General features: G+C 34.4%; 2 protein-coding genes across 2 annotated transcripts; one reads left to right on the top strand and one right to left on the bottom strand.

The window, feature by feature from the left end:
* Positions 1-541: 541 nt before the first annotated feature.
* LOC108095030 (ephrin type-B receptor 1-B) lies at positions 542-13,417 on the top strand. Its single transcript, XM_017195900.2, is given in 15 exon segments — positions 542-625; positions 796-1,166; positions 1,238-1,317; positions 1,967-2,147; positions 3,169-3,354; positions 3,357-3,653; positions 4,660-5,529; positions 5,599-5,775; positions 10,138-10,185; positions 10,687-10,815; positions 10,877-10,972; positions 11,040-11,410; positions 12,320-12,466; positions 12,529-12,858; positions 12,920-13,417. Coding segments are annotated over 14 exon segments (3,261 nt in total). The 5' UTR covers positions 542-625; positions 796-922; the 3' UTR covers positions 13,025-13,417.
* Positions 13,418-14,509: 1,092 nt separating this feature from the next.
* On the bottom strand, positions 14,510-17,193 carry LOC108095053 (inhibin beta A chain). Its single transcript, XM_017195959.2, has 2 exons — positions 15,996-17,193; positions 14,510-15,924 (listed from the first exon to the last, which is right to left on the bottom strand). The coding sequence occupies exons 1-2, from the start codon at positions 16,770-16,772 to the stop codon at positions 14,647-14,649; spliced, it is 2,055 nt and encodes a 684-aa protein (XP_017051448.1). The 5' UTR covers positions 16,773-17,193; the 3' UTR covers positions 14,510-14,646.
* Positions 17,194-17,724: the final 531 nt, after the last annotated feature.

Here is a 17,724-nt window from a genome sequence, read left to right as displayed (position 1 = left end):
GGTACGAAAAAATGGACGATCCGATTTTGCAAAAACTGTAAGGGGGGAGCCCATAAAAATTTCGAACAAAAATTATTTTCTGAAATTTAAAAAAGCTGGTATGCAACTTTGTTATAGCTCTAGAAACAATGGCCCTTATGCAGCGTTCCAAGTTTTACGCTAATAAATATACGTTTAATTTCAGTGTGACCGTAGGTTCGATATTATTTGATATCGATAGTAGGTATCCTAACATAAAATATTCACCTGGATAGCATCTAAATAGTGGAGTATTTATTAATAATACTTGATAAAAGGGATATTTTGGAAGTGCACTACACATTCTTTGTATGTTAACATTAATAACAAACGTTAAAGTTATTTTTAACAAATAAAAATCCATACTTAGCACATACATTTGGAAACTCGCGTAGAGCTCACAGTATACTGCCGAGCATGTATTCTGTAAATTAGGGTTGAAATAAAGTTATAAACTCAAATTACTTTGACTTCTTGAATAATTAAAATCTAATCTTTAGTTAGCTTCTAAATCTATAATGACAATAGTGTTAAAGCTAAATCAAAGTAAGCGTCCCTTGAGCTGAATAGCATCCTACAAGCCATCAATTTGTATCCATATGATAACGTAAGTGTACATACATTTGTGTGTTGCTGAAGAAAATGCAGGTATATCGGTACCAACGAAGACACATACATATGTACATATAAGCTTGCATTTAAAACTATTTGAATTTAAAATTTAAAATATTTAATTTGTTTTTAACCGAGAAATAATATATTTTTTCTACTTTCAAGCCTGCGCCAGAAACACCAATAACGTATAATGTTACCAAAATTATACATTTCGCATACATTTGCGACCATTCGAACTGGAGTAGTAAAATCTAAATAAAAGTCCTCTGAAAAGTACTGAAAAACGAAAATGGCATCCAAATGCAATTTTGTTGACAGAGGTGTAGCAAACCATTTAATAAAACGAAAACCCTTGGATACAAATCTGACTTCCATACAAAATCTAATCATAAGCACACTTCAATATGGGATAAACGTACTTCAAGCACCAATAAAAACGAAATGTAGATATCGAATTGTTTCCAAAATGCCATTAAAAGGCATAATATTGCTTGTATTAATGATCTACCTAAAATTGACGCATGCAGATCAAGGTACGTTATTCTCATAAATTTTATTTCTAACCAGAGAACCACATCACTTAAAAGTTGTTAACGTTCTGCAGTTGTTTTGTTGGATACAACCAGAGAAGCTACTTTGGAGTGGACCAGGTATCCATATGGTCCTCAAGCCCAGACGCCTGGGGTACGTAACAAGTTCCTAAGTTATTTGCAAAACATTAAGATCGTTAGACGGGGAGATTTTAGCTTATATACCCTTGCAGTCATCAAATATGTCGATCAAAAAAAATAAGGGCTAAACAACATCGAAGCTATGTCGATTTTTTTTTATATTTTTGACGATTGTTAATATAACAGCCATGTTCAGGCCTCTCCCGCTCTCGAAGTTTCGGGAGAGGGAGAATGCGGTGTGGGGAGAAGCTCCGGGAGAGGGAGAGCGGGAGAGGCCTGAACAAGCTACATGATATAGTCGTCCAATTTTTATGAAATTTAATTCGAAATTCGAGTGTTATTAGAAAACTATATTCTAAAAATCATGCTTGTCTGATCAAAAACATCAGACAAATGCTCAAAAACATTCACCAAAATCGGAGATAGCTGCCATACGAACAAAAGTCGAAAATATGGAAAATGAATAGAAAAATCTCCAGATAAAATATAACAGACCTTGTTCTCAACAAGCTTTAGATTTAAGAAATCCTGAACTATATATTTTTAACTGCAAGTATAATGAAACCCTACAATATAAGCGATGGATGACCTTTAGTAACTCTTGTTTCTTACAAATAAAAACAAAGTTACTAATATTTTCAATTATTTTCAACTACTTTCAGTGGGTTGAAGAGTCATTTACAGATTTTGTGAAAGGTATTAATTGGAGAAGCTATGTAGTTTGCGATGTTGCTTATAACAACGTTAATAACTGGCTGTGGTCACCATTTATCGATCGTGGGCCAGCAAACCGACTTTACATTGAAATTCAGTTCACAATACGCGACTGTTCTTTATTCCCAGGTAACTATACTCAATAATCTTTAAACCTTTGCAGAAAGTACTATAATTACAGTCAGATTCTATAAGAAATACATGTTCTAGATCAGCATCACCATCTAAATCTATTTCGTCTGTTTCTCTGTAAACTAGTCACTAACTGCAACTCTCGTTGAAAACTTCATTAAAAGTTGTGTAAATGTAAAATGTAAATGTAAATAAGTTTCAGTGTATAATAAAAACAACTAACTTATTATATCCCTTCCAATTCCCTTCCTGCAGACTATCACGAACAAAATAAAAAAAAATTAGCCAATCATCCCGATAAGAATTTCATTTTCTTATATACAGATTCCTATTTCAATTGTTGTATCAGAACTGTAGGTCGTAAATCTTATTATTTTTATTTTTCCTTTTTTTTCGGTAAAACCTTCTGTACGATGCGCTACACAATAGTTCTGAAAATATTGCGTAATCATTCCAATGTGTACTGTACATACTATAGCATTTCAGTCTGAGCTCGTGTTTGGTGTTTGATCATTAAATAATTCACTATTACAAAGTTTAATTTTAGTCTACCAATTCCAGACTTACCGATTGTTTGAATACATTCAAAAATATTTTGAAAAATAAACACGAAGAAATAATTAAATGAGAACTTCCAGTCCCTTGGTGGGACAGGTACTTATTGCTCCTGTTTCAGTGCGCTAATGCGGTTTTAAACATTTTTTATTTATTTATTTTTTTTTTTTTTTTCTAAAAAATCAATATGTCGAGAATATTGTGTAAAAATTTTGAGTCATTTAAGAGTCAAACTAACGTAGTTACAACGTTTTAAACCATCGAATTTGGTCGTATTTTGACGTATAAAAATAATTTAAATCGATTTTCCCGAAAACGTTATTTTGAAAGTCGGTGAACATCAGAACTCCAAATCTTCTGAACCGATCCTTTTAAAATTTTTAACACAAATTCTCCACATAAATGCGCAGGTAATCAGGAAGAGTTTTTTTAATTCTAATACTATTTCTTTTTCAATTTTCAGGAAATGCGCTGTCCTGCAAGGAAACTTTCAGTTTACTCTTTTACGAGTTCGACGCTGCCACCCGAGAGCCCCCTCCGTGGCAAACAGAAAGTTACAGACTCATTGCTCGCATCGCTGCTGGAGAGGGCCGCTTTAATCAGAACTCCGATGTGGATATAAATACCGAGGTCAAAAGCATAGCCGTTAACAAAAAGGCGTTTACTTTGCCTTTAGAGATCAAGGCGCTTGTATCAGTGTTCTGGCCGTAAAAGTCTATTATATCACTTGTCCAGCGGTTACTGAGAATTTCGCTCATTTTAATGAAACGCCAACTGGAAGAGAAATTACTATTATCGAGAAACAGAATGGAACTTGCGTTGAAAACGCTGAACCCTATGAGACCCCAACCTACTTATGCAAAGGTGACGGGAAGTGGACCATTCTTACCGGTGGCTGTCGTTGCAAGGCCGGCTATGAACCAAATGATTTAAATAAAACTTGCACAGGTCAGTATTAATCTAGACGTTAGTCCAAATTTAAATTTATAGCCAACTCGTAAACTTTTTAAATATGTATATATTTATTTCTTGTTTAATTTTATTAAAATATCTTATTTTATAACATAAAAGATAAGTTGATAAATAATATGAAATTCGAAAGTATTTGTTAACCCTTTATATGTGGTTACAACTTAAAATGGCTTCTGACGAATATTCGTAGGGCAGCGTCTGTTTTGTGTCCGACTTCCTTGAAATGGTATAAAAAATATTTTTTATTATTACATATTATATATGACTTTTTTAATTACACGCGAGTTATATTCTATCAATATTTGTAATCAATGTTATGTCATGGTTACCTTGGTTCAATAATTTAAATAATATTGTATATATTAAATGTATTATATATATAAGTTTATATATATATTATATCCAATATATGAAGAACTTTAGCATCAAGCAACGATTGTATTATAAGAGTGAGAAAGAGAGGAAAACTTAGGAATATCCCTTTTTCTTTCCTACACACACGATTGCTTAAATGCCGCGAGTCACCAAATGACAGCCAGACCTGCAGGGTAGTATGAGTTGTCACTGTTAACAGTGACCTGTTGGTTGGTGATGCTATTCACTTAGGTTGGCTTAACAGTAGTTTTAAACGACCTGCATATTGTTAGGTCTGTATATTGTTAATTTGCTTTTTCTTGAAGGGTAAAAACTCAAACAACTACTATTAACTTTTCCAAATATAAATTTTCCAAATACAGTAGAATCCTGTTTTAACGACTCCGCTTATAGTGTCCGTCTGGGTATTGCGACGAAAACTCGATGGCTTGATTGGTCCCCAGACAGACTTATACACTTATATCCTTTTGCTTAGTGCGTCTTCGGGGTATAACGACGAAAACTCGTCGGTCCCTTGAAAGACGCTATAAGCGGATTCTAATGTAATTCAATGTTACAGACCGTCTTGACCAGTTGTTCATCATTGTTTTTCTTTTTTTTTTTTCAGAATGTCCTCTTGGAACATTCAAGTCTCAAGAAGTATCAAAATGTACGCCTTGTCCGCCCAATTCAAATTCTACGAAAACAGGATCACCATTTTGCAAGTGTACGCCAGGATACTACAGACATCCAAATGATGGCCGACATATGCCATGCTATAGTCCGCCAGGAGCACCTATAAATGTTACGTTGTTGTTTGTTGACCAAACAAGTGCCATAATATCTTGGAGTGCCCCAACGAAGAATGAAACACATCCAAAGTATCATAGAGATGTTGTATATAAGATCCGATGCAATATGTGCAGTTCAAATGTAATGTACAATCCCTCGACTGACACATTCAACGAAACCAAAATAACTTTAACAAACCTTGAACCAGTCACCACGTACACTGTGCAGATACACGCAACCAATAGCGTCACGTATCTTGTGGATTCAAAACGGCACTCCAACGAATCGTCTTTAATGGCATTTGATGATATTACCTATCCTAATACGTCGCTTTCAAACACTCCATTGGATTTGAATGAAATAAAGACTAGCCACGCCGACATAGTTTTTACAACTGAGTCAGTTTTGTTCTCGGCAGTTTTTAACTTACGTATATTGGCCATAACTAGCAGGGATGCCGATCTAGAATGGGACAAGCCTGTCCAAAGTGATTCTCCACTTGAGTTTTATGAAGTGCGTTGGTTTCCCAAGGTGGAATTAGATGCCATAAACAAGACAGCTTTAAATACAAAAGAAACCAAAGCACATATAGATGGCCTGTTGGAAAACACAGAGTATGGATTCCAAGTCCGCTGCAAAACCATAAATGGGTTTGGTTCTTACAGTAATATGATTTATGCCCAAACTCTTCAATCCGAAGGCACAGGTAAATTGAACTATTCTATACGTTGATTTTAAGTGTCAATACTAATGTTAATAATGTCTTAAATAACAGCTTACGATGATTCGGTGCAAATACGATTTATTGCTGGTGCCATTGTGACGGGCGTCCTGTTCCTAGTATTATTTATAATAGGCACAGTCTATTTTATGAGATCAAAACATCAGGACGAACTAGATAAAAAGTCGACGACTCATTTGCCCTTACCGATGGATTACGCTAGCAATGAGGGTAAGTTATTTTTCTAACTGTTTAACTACAATTCAAGTCGATTACCCCAAATCGATTATACCGATAGACAACATCGAAGCTATGACGATTTTCCCATAAATTGTACATATGTTGAACTATTGTTCGTATGGCAGCTTTATGATATAGTTGTCCGATTTTTATGAAAGTTTTTTTCAATTCAAGGGTTATAAAAAACTTGAAAAACCAACAACGTTATATATTTATTTCCATTAATTTCTATATATATTTTTTTCAATCTCTCATATTGCAGCTATACGAAATAGTTATCCGATTTTGATAAAATTTAATTCGAAATTAGATAGTGCTAGATAGTGATAGTGAATAATTTTTAAATTTATAGAAAATATAGAAAAATCGTCATCGTCTTCTTCTATTTTGTTGGACATATGTTTGATGGCTGCAAGGGTATATAAGCTGCGGCTCGCCGAAGCTAGCTACCTTTCTAGTTTTCAAATTAATTTAATTTTATGAAAATCTGATGACTATATTATATAGCCGCCATAGGAAAGATTAAGAAATCGATATAAAATTAAATTATCCTATTGTAGGGAAGCTCGAAAGATCTATACAAAATATTAATAAAACAAAATTATGACATCATTGACCTCTGACCCATGAAAACTCTCAATAGTTTTGACGTACATTTTAAAATCGACAAACCATAGTTGATGCGTCACTTCAAGAAGGTTTTAACCATTAATAACTAAACTCGACCTAAACGCGATGAAATTGTTTAGCTATAAATTCAGGAAATATAAATATCAGGCCAAGCTACAGACCCATGCCCAGTCTTTAACTTCCAACACCACCCGAACGCGTCTCAGGCGAATCGAGTTATAATGTTCACCGCTAAACCACTTATAGTATTTTCAAGGCGTTTCTGGAGATTCACCGTCACAAGCTTATTTATTAATATTTTTCAGTAAAAATTTCTTCCAATATAATTCAAAAGTAGTTCAAGAATGTGTCATTAAATTTGTAAAATTATTTATTTTATTTCGTTATTAGCCATTATCCATAAATCGCATTTACAATATATACAGGCAGGCTCCGGATTTCACTTTCACAAGATTCTCTCGTTTTCGTTTTCAAAAACGAAAATTGGTGCTCCCGTTTTCACTTTCACAAGACTTTTTCGTTTTCAAAAACGGGCAAGTTTTTTTTGTCGAAATGAAAAGTAAATGCCTTTTTCTACATTAAATCGGTTCTTAATTGCAAAAGGAAAAAAATAGTTGACTTCTTGGTCTATTGATGTTCATTTCACATCATCAGTAGGTCAATCTAATTCGTATTTATTTTTTAAATAATTATTTTCTGACCCCACCTTGATTTCATACATAAAATATTTGCCGTCGGCAACAACAAATTTCGTTTTGCTAAGGGGCCGATAAATCTATTGCCAAAAGTTATCGTCAATGCTGCCGTACTTGTTGTGGAACAAAAAAACCACTTAAAAATACTTATAAAATGAAAACGAAGAAAAAAATATTTGTAAAGAAAAGTTAAATAAGCTTTTTATAAATAAATATGATTAATTTAGTTTCTTAAATGGCAAAAGTGCAGTAAAAAAATGTGGTTGAGAATAGTGGAATGAAAGCTGCAAAACAGGTGGCAGCCCCTTATTGTGGGAAACAGCTGATTTCTGATGGAGGCTTTTTTGAACTTTTAAAAATGTAAGTAAGACAACTTAATTTACCGATCATCAGACATACTAAAAACACATGTGCTGCATCTAAAATGTCTCGATTTTCTTAAATCAATCAATTTCTGCCTTCTTTTGGCTTCAAAACAGGCAATTGAAAATATAAAAGTCATTTTTTCGCTTTGTTTACTTTTGACCAAAAAAGTCAGCTGTTTGAACCATTCCGATAACGAAACGATGACAAAAAGTTTGTGAAAACCGGAGCACCAAAAACGAAAACGTACGTTTTCGCCCAAAACGAAAACGAGAAAAAAAAAGTGAAAACCGGAGCCTGCCTGAATAACTAATTTAGGGAAAGGAGTAACTAGGTACTGTGGCCATAGACTCGACAATTGATAACAATTTTGTTACATTTATATCTGTAATTTGACATTTGATGAGAAGATTTTCATAATTAACTAGTTGACCCGACAGACTTCGTCCTGTCAAAAAGATTTGTAATGTGGCAGTTTTTGTGCCTACGTATTTAAAAAAAATCTCCTAAACAGAACCGTCACCCTATAATAGGGCGTTGTGAATAAAAAATAATTTAATAAAACATATATAAGGATTTAAAAGTATGTAATCGCTTTATTGTTAATCATGTGAATCATAATTTTTATTATTATCATTGTAGTGCTTTGTGGTATACGATGTTTTTTGTTTGATTACCTGGCGCATAGATAAACAAATCTGATGGTTTTCCAACACGGGAACAGGCAACATACAATTGACCATGTGAGAAACATGGGTTCTCTAGATGTATCATGTTTTTGATAACTACCTCATGCAATCCAGGATCTACTTGTACATTAGGGATTTCAGCTGATATCACTGCATCAACTTCATTTGGCCTTATCTTTTCAACCAACCAAATCAAAATGTGTGCATGTGGCAATCCTCGTTTCTGCCACTCCACAGAATACATCCAGCAGCGTGTCTCACCAAACACATTATGTTTTACGATGAAATCCATTAAAGATTTTAACTTTTGTCTAAAGACTCTGGCTGTAATATCATGACGATCAATGGGTGATTGCCCAGAGAATAACTCCTGCTTGATTTCTATCCATTGCGGATTGCATGTAAATGTGATGAACAAATCTGCTGTACCATAATGACGAACATACGACATGGCATCTTGAGCATATTCGTGCATATGCCGTGGGCTTCCGATGTATGTTGATGGAAGAATAGTCATCCGACCGACATTCTGTGCATTTCCATCAGTATTAATCGCATCTCGAAGGTGAATATACTCTTCAGATCGAAGTTTGGTTTGATTCAACCTGATGAATGTTGAAAGTTGGCATAAAATTTTCCCGAACTACATTTGTTGCCCCAAATGAAGACATTTGAAAACAATTGTTATATTGTTGGATATGTGTCAAAAAGTGTATAGATTCTGTTCCTATTCCTGAAACCAATGAGTACAATGGTTCTGGTGGTGGATCCAATGGTATCAATTTCACTTTACCATTTGCGCAACACAATCCTTTGGCTTCGTTTTTGTATTTTAATGCCTTACAGTTTGAGCAAACGTAGTTCATAAAACCAATAACAACACATTGGTAGTTACTGTAGTCAATTGACACATCGTAACTGAAAGCAGCTCGATTCAAACTTGCGCGATTATTAGTTGAATGTCGCGCTCGCGCTTCACGCGTTTGTGATATCCGAATTCTTTCACGTTCATTTACATATTCACGTTCTTGTGCAGTACGATTAGATCGGTAATTAGACTGGTTTGTAGCATTTCTGGTTCTTCTACCTAAATTGCTTCGTCTTATAGCAGGCATTATTTTTTCACTACTCACAAACAAAACACTTTTTTTTATAAAAACTTTGATAAAGCAAACCTTTTTACTTAAAACCAAATGCCTACTGCCTACCCCATAAGAACGATTGCGTAATTACATACAACATTGTGTACATCTGTTAAGCCGCTAGCGACTTTTCCAGAAGGTTTTCCCATAATTTTCTTATGCTACAACCTTCTTCTTGTTCTAAGCTATCTCCCTACCAATTTTCAGCCAAATCGGTCAAGCCGTTTTCATGTGATGCGCTTACCAACACATTTTGCGATTCATTTTTATATATAAGATAGGGGTGTTTACATTTGATCTATAATTTTACATATCCTTTTGAAAGATAATAATAGTTTGGAGTTGGTAGACCGTATAGGTTTGTTCTGATGTATCTAGTAGGTGCTTTACTGATAGTTCTTCTCCGTACTTAGGACAGTTTAGCCGACTTTACCCATTAAGGATGTGCTCATAATTGAAATAATAAAATTATAAGACTCATGTCGCCGCAAAAAAAAAAAAAACCAACTTGTATTGCATGCCCAAAAACCGATTACAGATTACTTCCAAGCAAATGCTCTCTTTATTGTGATATTAAAAAAAAATATTTTAGCTAAAAAAAAATATTTTCCACTTGAAAACGATGTAGAAAATTTCCATTGGAGACATAGGGAAACGCTTAAAATGGACACAATTCACTTATGAATACTTTTTTTTTATATAAATAACTTTCTTTTGAAAAACTAACTACCTCAACTAACTATCGAAAAAATAATCTAGTCGGACGCCGACTTAATGAATTGCTAATCTATATTTATCACATTTTCAATAAAACATTCTTATTTTTATTTTTAGTTAATTCTATGGATACAACTCCAATTGTCAAAACCCTTCGCTTAAACGGTATATCTTTTTGTAAATTTATATGTTTGCGCTATTTCTAAGTCTGTTTAAGTGGTTATTGGCTGAGTTGCATGCTTTTCAAGATTATTTATAAATATATATTAGTCTTTGTGGTTAAACCATTGTTTAAAATGTCATTGAAAGATTTGAAAAATTACTTAAATACTTTAAATAAGTATTATTATTTTAGTTAAGGGTAGGCAATGGAACTTATGCAAAAGCCTTATCTTATTCGTTACCACATCTTTAACTACTACTAAAATTTTAATTGAAAAGATTTACAATCTCTGACATACTAAGATACAAATATCAACCATTAGGTGCTGCATCGGTACTCACACCATTACATTATCAAATGGGGTTTTATTTACCCCATCATTAACGCCATAGTTACTGAATAAATACAGAAACTAAACAAAAAAATAACAATTTTTCAATTTTAACATGAATCACGATTACTAGTAGTTTAATCAAGCCTTTTATTTATTATTGTGTTTTTAGTGACGACGCCTTTGTTTGGTAACAGCAGAAGCTACGTAGATCCGCATACGTACGAAGATCCGAACCAGGCGATAAGGGAATTCGCTCGGGAAATAGATGCAAACTACATAACAATTGAAGCTATTATCGGTAAGAATTCGAAATATATTCGTAGTTGTTTACCAATAAAAATAAACGAAATATTACTTAGGCGGAGGAGAGTTTGGCGATGTTTGCCGTGGTCGTTTGAAGATACCTCCTAATTTCGTACAGGACATTGACGTGGCAATAAAAACATTAAAACCAGGTAGGCATTTTAGCTGAAATAAAAGCGGAAAAGAAATATAAACTAAACCTCTCTTAAATCTTACCAGGGTCTTCGGAAAAAGCGCGATGTGACTTCTTGACAGAGGCTTCCATCATGGGACAGTTTGATCATCCAAATGTTATTTATCTACAGGGAGTAGTAACACGTTCAAACCCAGTTATGATTATTACTGAGTATATGGAAAACGGCAGCTTGGACACCTTTCTTCGTGTGAATGATGGGAAATTCCAAACCTTACAGCTAATAGTAATGCTGCGTGGCATTTCCAGCGGAATGGCTTATTTAAGTGATATGAATTATGTACACAGAGACTTGGCGGCTCGTAACGTTCTTGTCAATGCCCAATTAATTTGCAAAATAGCAGATTTTGGGCTATCACGAGAAATTGAAAATGCAAGCGATGCATATACAACACGGGTATGTATTCCATTTCATTATACAGATGATGTCTTCATGTTTCTTATTCTCGAAAGTCAAGTACATTGCTTAGTTTACTGACCCTTTATTACTAATTATATTACTATCTATACTAATATTATAAAGAGGTAAAATTTGTTTGTTTGCAACAAATAGGCTCCGGAACTACTAATCGGATTTAAAAAATTAGTTCACCGATAGAAAGCTTCATTATCGTGGAGTAAAATAGGCTATAATTTGTGACAAATACGCTACCATAGAATTTTAACTCAATTTTTGTGGTTTTCATTTATAATTTTTAAGTGAATTAAGTTTTTTTTTCACATATTATGCAAACCTTAGTGTTCTCTGCTCAGTTAATTTCATGGACAAACGGGTATTGTGTTCACTGTGAAATTGTGAAAAAAAAAGAATTTTTATTGAATTTAAGTTGAACTGTGAAAATTATGTGGATCGTGCATTTGAGGATAAATTCACCACTCTGTCCATAGCCCAAAATGCTTAGAGGACGCAGACATCCAAGCCAGCAACAAGTATATTCACAAAACTTAAGCGAAGAAAGACAAATGAGCACATGGAGATCATTGGAGATCTCTACAGTGATAATGAAAATTTAGATATTGGACCAATGGTGACATTATACCGATATTGCAGTGCGTTAAAGTTTAAAAGAGAAACGGCTGGATTGTCCTGCGCAAGTGGAAAAGTCAAACTGGAAAAATGTTAAATCACCACCTTTCTATACTTCCATATATTTGAAAAATGTTGTTAAACTGCGTTGACCAGCGAAGCGGACACAGGACCTCTAGTTACACAACTTTTTGTTCAACATATTTAAACTACATATTCCTAAAAGGGAAAAATGTGTATTTAAAGTATTTTTTCCATAAACTCTTATTATATTTACAGGGTGGCAAAATTCCTGTTCGCTGGACTGCGCCCGAAGCAATTGCTTTTAGAAAGTTCACTTCGGCCTCGGATGTTTGGTCCTATGGAGTGGTCTTGTGGGAGGTTATGTCCTACGGAGAACGTCCATATTGGAACTGGTCAAATCAGGTAAGAACTAACTTAAAATGATTTATTACATGGTTATACTTTAAACTACTGTTCGGTTTAAGGACGTAATAAAGAGTATTGAGAAAGGCTATCGCTTACCGGCTCCGATGGACTGTCCAGAGGCCCTATATCAGCTTATGTTGGATTGCTGGCAAAAGCAACGAACTCATCGCCCGACATTTGCAAGCATCGTTTCTACCCTTGACAACTTGGCTAGACAACCGCAGTCATTACTGACAACTCGAAGCTCACCCGAATCAGACGGTACCCATATTTTGGATACACAGCGTGGTCAAAATATATTTATAAGCACTGATCTTTGGTTGGAAACCATTAAAATGTCAAGATACTGTCAGCATTTTAAAGAGGCTAATTTAGTTAATGCTCAACAGGTTGGTAAAATGAAGTCCAAGGTTTATTGTACAAGGTAATTACCAGAACTTGCCCTTTCAGATTTCAAGGTTAACAGCTCAACAGCTGTCAGATATGGGGATTACCTTGGTGGGTCATCAGAAAAAGATATTGCATCAAGCCCGGCAGCTGGACACCATAATCTAACCGATCTATTTCATATTAGTTATGTAAGATGTACATATACATAATATATTTATAAATACATAAATGACACATGTGAGATACAAAAACACAGGAACACATTACATAGTTTAAGGATTTTATAGGTTCTGTAAACCAGAACTTTAGAATATTTATAATAGAAAAAACTTTTATTTTGCTTATACCATTAGTTACTTTTGTTTCTAATTATTTATCACACAATTTTGTAATCTAATTGTAAAAGCATAGAGTCGCTTTAATTGCAATTTTTTTCAAATTTTTGTTGTGATAAAAGTGACATAAACAACATTATTATATTTTCAGACTTTAATCCATGGCTTATTTTGCGTATAATATTTAAAAACAAATTAATAAAGGTACACTCGTGCAGACATATCTGGCGTGCAGACGGTTATTATATCCTTGTGGAGGGTACTATAGTTTTGGTCAGATTCATGGAACATAAAAGGCACTTGGGCCTTTTGTACACCTTTGCTACCAAAAGCTCACCGGTCGGGTCGTAGGATCTGGGTAAGCCTCCCTCATCGCGGACCGAGCAATATGATCTCACTGATTAAATATGAGTAAATCAGGCTCAATCCAAAGTACTTGTACGAACATTTTGTATCTTATAATGATTGGAGTTAAAAGTCTAAGTAGATCGTGAAAACTTGCAATAACACTGTGCGACAAAAAAATGTTAAGGTTGATTTTTTATTATTTTTCACTTCTACTAATCAAAATAAGAATATAAGTTTGTGGATTTGTTAATATCAATAGCCAATCAGCTTTTACGCACACTCAAATGTCTCAAAAACGCGCGTTTTTGCATATTTCACAGCCTTATAATCACATATTGGGAAAATATTTTTTCACCGTTATAATGAACGCTTTTTTCTCCCAGCTCTATACTCTGGGCGACTACGTATGGAACTTGTTACGCGAGGATACCTCTGAAAAAGCCAAAAAAAATCAGGAAAAAAATTCACTTTTAAAAAAAATAATAGTTTATTGAAAGTAAAAAAAAAAAATATTTTGTGTTAATTATTTTCATAATAATAATTTCATAAAATTTACCGTGAAAATAGAAATCGTATCACTTAAAAGGTGGTATAAATATTTTTGTGCATAATTTATGCACCTTAACCGAAAACAATCAAAAAAGTAACTTAAACAAAGATTTTGTTAAATTTTGTCGCACAGTGTAATGGAAATGATTTAACTCTGGGTGGTAGCTTCGGATTTTGGTAGATCAAAACGGAAGCAAAATATATCCATTTGCGGCTTCCATGACATTCCTAAAGCGATTGTCACTTCTTTGCTTCCCATCTTAAATTGGTATTTTCCTAGACATTTACCTTCCGCTGATATTGCACTTGGACAGTCTGTTGAAGTCATCTTCAACACTCTGTAGACTTGATCTTTTTGCACTTACAAATTCCTATTTGAAGACTTTCTCGATCTATGCCAATAAAAATCTTGCTTTCGTATTTTTGAACAAAATACTAATATTTATTTAAATATTCGTTAAAAGTGGTACAAAAATGAATACCTTAAAATAATTTGTATGAATAAAAAGACATTTAGGTAAAAGTTGTATGTATAATAATATTATTTCATTTTGTTTAAGAGCAGGCACATTCTAGAACTTGCATATCACTCCAGGTGGAAATCTTTAGCTTATTGCTGTTATTTTCGTCAACGTGCAAAATTTCGAGCACTTCAAGCTTTGAGGGTGTACAACACGGACGGGGTGCTAGCGTGTGGTCCTTTTGCCATATAAGACTTTGCAGCAGGGCGTGATGATGGGCCGGATTATGACGTGGTGGGCATCGTCCTTGGCAATAGCCTGCATCAAATACCTTGGGCTGCAATATAAACTCAAAACCCTTAATGTCTCTAAAGGCTACATTTAACTGATTTCTACAGCACCGTTGGTGTAATTTGTAACAATTGTTGTTCCACGAGTCTTTTGCCCAAGAGGCATCGTGGATCGATTGGTGATGAACATATTCACCGCTTCTATTATTGGACAACAGGATGTGATGGACGTCCGAGTCACCTTCCCGTTCGGTTCTTAAGGCACCGTGTACAATTATATTTAGAACTGGCATAAGGTTAAAGTGTTCATCGTTTGAGGCTGAAGATTTCGCTGATGACGACTGCGATGACTTCGGGCTAGAGTCACTAAGTATTCGAGCACCTACGCTTTTGCACTTATCACATTGAATTTCTATACCCAAATTTTCGTGGCTATTGTTCAACCAACAACGAACAGCTTTCGTTACGTCGAACTCTATCCACTGAGTCCGAGTTTCTTCGTAGCCAATATTTTCGAATTCGATTTTTCGGGACGTTAGTAAAGCTCGTCTGTTCGCTGAAAGACGTTGATAGACTTTAAGAACTAAATGCCGACTTTTGGCCTTTTTGGATTGATTAGCGTTAACAAAACCAAAATTACAGTTTCTTATATTATCCTTTGAACTGTTATTTCTATAAATGTGACTGAATTTTCGATTTCTAGAGTTTCTAGAGTTCGTTGCCAGGGATGAGCTATAAAGAAGCATAAGCCTAACATTGGCTTCGTCAATTTTGTCATAATGGAAATTTTCATTTTTTAAATTTGTCAATGGGAAGTGTAAAAGTATGTTCGTTTTGTCCTGTTGCCCAATTTCGACAGCTTTATTTTTTCTTTTTTTGGTTTTAAGTGATCTTTTATGACGCCATCGTTTGTTGCTTATGTCGTTAAATTTGTTTGAAACAATACTCAACAAATGTAGGTCTCTTACGGAAGAAGGTCCTAAGTAGTTATTAAAATAGCTATCACTCTTTTCGTGGCCACTTTTTAGACGGTTCAGGTATTCTATATATTTGTTGGAATACTCAACTTGGCTTATATTAACCTGTAAATAAATAAAAGATGCGACATTACCGGTCTAGCTTGTTTATTATTTACTTTATTATTTATTATTACCTTTCTCATATCTGGAATTTTTTTCATACCAAGGCCTTTTAAAATAAGGCGCTTTAGCTTTTCTGCATCTATTTGCTTTGAATTTGGCTTTTTGTGCGGCTGCTTATTAACGGTTCTTTCTCCCAACAGAATGTCTCCGATTTCTCTGGTCTTTCTTCCGTTAATTGTTAACGTATTTCTCGGTTCAACAGCTGTTTCCTGATTATTTAAGTAAGATGTGTTTTTTAAACTGGCATTATGAACTGAGCCTCTTCGTTGCAGTCTTATCCTTTTGAATAAATTGTTGAGATTCTTTTCCGTACGTGATATTTTGGTTTGGATTCTTAGTTGTAGTTGGTAGGTTCTGACGCTCTCAGCTTTAATGGTGAGATTTTTCGGCGGCGATGAGGATAATTGGCTATTATCATATTGCTTACGGGATGAAAATATTCCATTTAAATTTGACGTTTGGCCGGACATTTCATGACCATTGATTTCATGCAAAGTTGGCAGCAATAAAATCAAAATAAACCATATTCTTGAGTACTTTTGAGACTTTGTGTAGACTACGTCAAGTTTTGGTTTGATATTTTTAAAACATACCGTATGTTTTAAAGTTTGGGAGTGGTAGAAGTATATTTGCAAAATAATACTAAAAAACAATGTGGTTTCCTCTCTGAAAGTTCCAAATTTTTTTACTTTCGAGTTTCTCGCCTTGCATATACAAGTAAATAGGCCACAAAATTCTGTTGCTGGTTTGCTTTGCGGCGTAAAGTTTGGTTCAATGTATATTATCATGTTTTCTCCACATGACCAACAAACTTTTTGAGAAATTATTATTAGTAAGGTCGTTTCGCTCCCCAATATTGTTGGCCTTTTCTTCTACTATAGGAATACATATATGCATGTACATATGTATACATACGTCCATAAACGTATATGTACATATTATCTATAAAAAAATGTTTACATCCACATTGTTTTGTTTAGAGCGATCTATTTTATCATTTCCTCTCTTTCAATCCAGGAATTCTTTTTATTAATAATTTAATACAACTATACAAACTACTTTTGGTAAAAGTAAATAAATGATCACTGTTTCTCAAAAAGGTTTGCATATTTCCGTCTCGTTTACACTATTATTAACATTCCTAAACACATTCGCGCTAAACCTGTTCGGGCGTTGCTTCAAATTCAACTAAAATACTTCTCAGCAGCAAATGCTTACTTAACAGCAGCAATGAAAACAGTCCGATATACACACACACTCATGCAAACCCTCTGGACATTTGCTTTCATAAACACAAACACAAACAAGCCAGCACGTTGTACTTTCCCAGCGGGAAAGTGAGAAGTAGGTTTTTGGAAGTAGGTTTTAGGTTTCGAGAGTACTGGAAATTCTTCTTCTTTTAGCAGGCTCAGGGATTGGGATTTGTGACAACCAACTTCTTTTAGCAGGCGTAGGGTAGGGGATATATCATATTCAGGACAAAAAGCAGTGTATACAAGACGGCAAAAATGTAAGGGGTGAAGGGGGTTTTTGCCCCTCCGCTTGTATGAAGAAACCTCTGGAAAATAGCATATCTTCCACATCTTTTTCCCGCTGGGTGGCTGCTTCCAAAATGTACATACATTTTTACATTACATTTTCACGATTAAACTTCCGCTCAGCATGCATTCCGAATACGTGCGTTTTTTCTTTCGGGATGGATCGAACGGGAACTTATGTACATACATATGTACATATTTT

Source organism: Drosophila ficusphila, unplaced genomic scaffold (genome assembly GCF_018152265.1).
Source record: "Drosophila ficusphila isolate 14025-0441.05 unplaced genomic scaffold, ASM1815226v1 contig_220, whole genome shotgun sequence".
NCBI classification, from domain to species: Eukaryota; Metazoa; Arthropoda; class Insecta; order Diptera; family Drosophilidae; genus Drosophila; species Drosophila ficusphila.
Note: the sequence above shows the minus strand (reverse complement) of the source record. Positions and strands in the feature narration are given on the sequence as shown.

What these genes read in the sequence shown, in the direction of transcription:
- LOC108095053 (XM_017195959.2), bottom strand. Translation starts at nt 16,772, where the DNA reads ATGATAATATACATTGAACCAAACTTTACGCCGCAAAGCAAACCAGCA. An exon ending in AAATTCCAGATATGAGAAAG is followed by an intron (nt 15,925 to 15,995) that starts GTAATAATAAAT and finishes ATTTATTTACAG; the next exon opens with GTTAATATAAGCCAAGTTGA.